Source organism: Camelina sativa, chromosome 2 (genome assembly GCF_000633955.1).
Source record: "Camelina sativa cultivar DH55 chromosome 2, Cs, whole genome shotgun sequence".
Lineage (NCBI taxonomy): Eukaryota > Viridiplantae > Streptophyta > Magnoliopsida > Brassicales > Brassicaceae > Camelina > Camelina sativa.
In genome coordinates this window covers 14,396,676-14,398,046 of record NC_025686.1, presented here as the reverse complement: position 1 = coordinate 14,398,046, position 1,371 = coordinate 14,396,676, and the positions used below count along the sequence as shown (strand labels likewise).

At 32.4% G+C, this 1,371-nt stretch overlaps 1 protein-coding gene across 1 annotated transcript in view; it reads right to left on the bottom strand.

Annotated features, from left to right (window-relative positions):
• LOC104724766 (short-chain dehydrogenase TIC 32, chloroplastic-like) overlaps nt 1-819 on the bottom strand; it is a 3,899-nt gene extending 3,080 nt beyond the window's left edge. Inside the window, exon 1 of the mRNA XM_010443322.2 lies at nt 581-819. Coding sequence (XP_010441624.1) covers nt 581-710 — 130 coding nt within the window. The 5' untranslated portion in view covers nt 711-819. The remainder of the gene's footprint in view (nt 1-580) is intronic.

Genomic DNA, 1,371 nt, shown 5'->3' with positions numbered 1-1,371 from the left:
AATTCAATGGAGACAAAAATCATATATTGTCGCCGGCATACACAAAACACATATCTCATATCATAATAATTTAATATGATCGTGTCTTTCCCAGGAAAATTTATTTTACAAGTAGTGGTATAAGACACAATTTATAACAAGTTTCTTATTTGGAAAATTAATTATATACTTTGTTTGTTATGAAAGTAGTAACAATAACTAGTAATGACAATAAGTGAACTATTATACATAAGATATGCTCTCTAGTAGGTGAGCATCAGAAGCTGTTGATATAAAGAAAGATTCAAAACATTAGGTTTGAGGAGTTTATTATCGTACTTGCTTTTCCTTGTGTAAAAATAAAGCTTTTTGTATCAACGATTCAACGATGTACTTTGGTCTCGTAAGTTCGCAACTATTCGGGTTTTCCCATATTTGAATCCATTCTTTTATTTTATTTAGGACCTTTAATTTGAAACCTTCCTTGTGTAGTTAGGAGATGGACACGAATGCGGACATAAAATTGGAAAGACACACGAATGTCTACTCTACAAAAACTATTATAAAGACTGAAATAGTAAGTGATGACGGGGAGACAAACCCGTGATTATGGCAGTGAGATGTGAACGAGGAAACAAGGCGCTATGTTGTGTAACCTGTTCAGCTGTAGATCTTGAGCCAAACCCATTTGGTCCTGCGATTCCTGCTAAGTATTTTAGAGTTCCCTTCATTTGAGAGTGAGGAAAGAAAGAGAGATAATCGAATGAGAAGAATTTGTGGCTGAACTCCAACACAATTTTGATCACTCATATAGAGGAGGCCCATGCACACACGTATCTATATATACACATACTTTTATTTGTTTGTTGTCATTTTTCATAAAGAAAAAAAAAACAATTGGAATTAAAATAAGCAATTACTTGATTGCTCGATGGTAACACCTCACACGAGTACTCGCCCAAGTTTCTTTTACTTTTGATCACCAACCTTTTACTTTCACAGAGTTTGTATCTACTGATAAAAACAAAAGAATTAGCTATTATTTAAAAAATATATATTTGTTATATGAAAAAGCTTTGTCTCGTGGATGTTTTTGAATTTTAGGGTCCGAATGGTGACAACGGATTTGGTTGTACGGGACAAACGATTTAGCAATGCGGTACGGTTTAAATGCGGTATGGTTCAACTGCGGTTTATATGGGGAAATAAATTTGCGGGACAAGTGCGTTTTTACATAATAAACGGTGCAAGATAATGTTTGATTGGTGAAAGAAATTGTAGTGCGGATATATATTTGAATATATTAAGAATATTAGTTTAGGTAAAAATTAAATAGTTAAGATTATTGAACAAATAATTTTAATATATCATTTATGAACTTTAAACATGAAA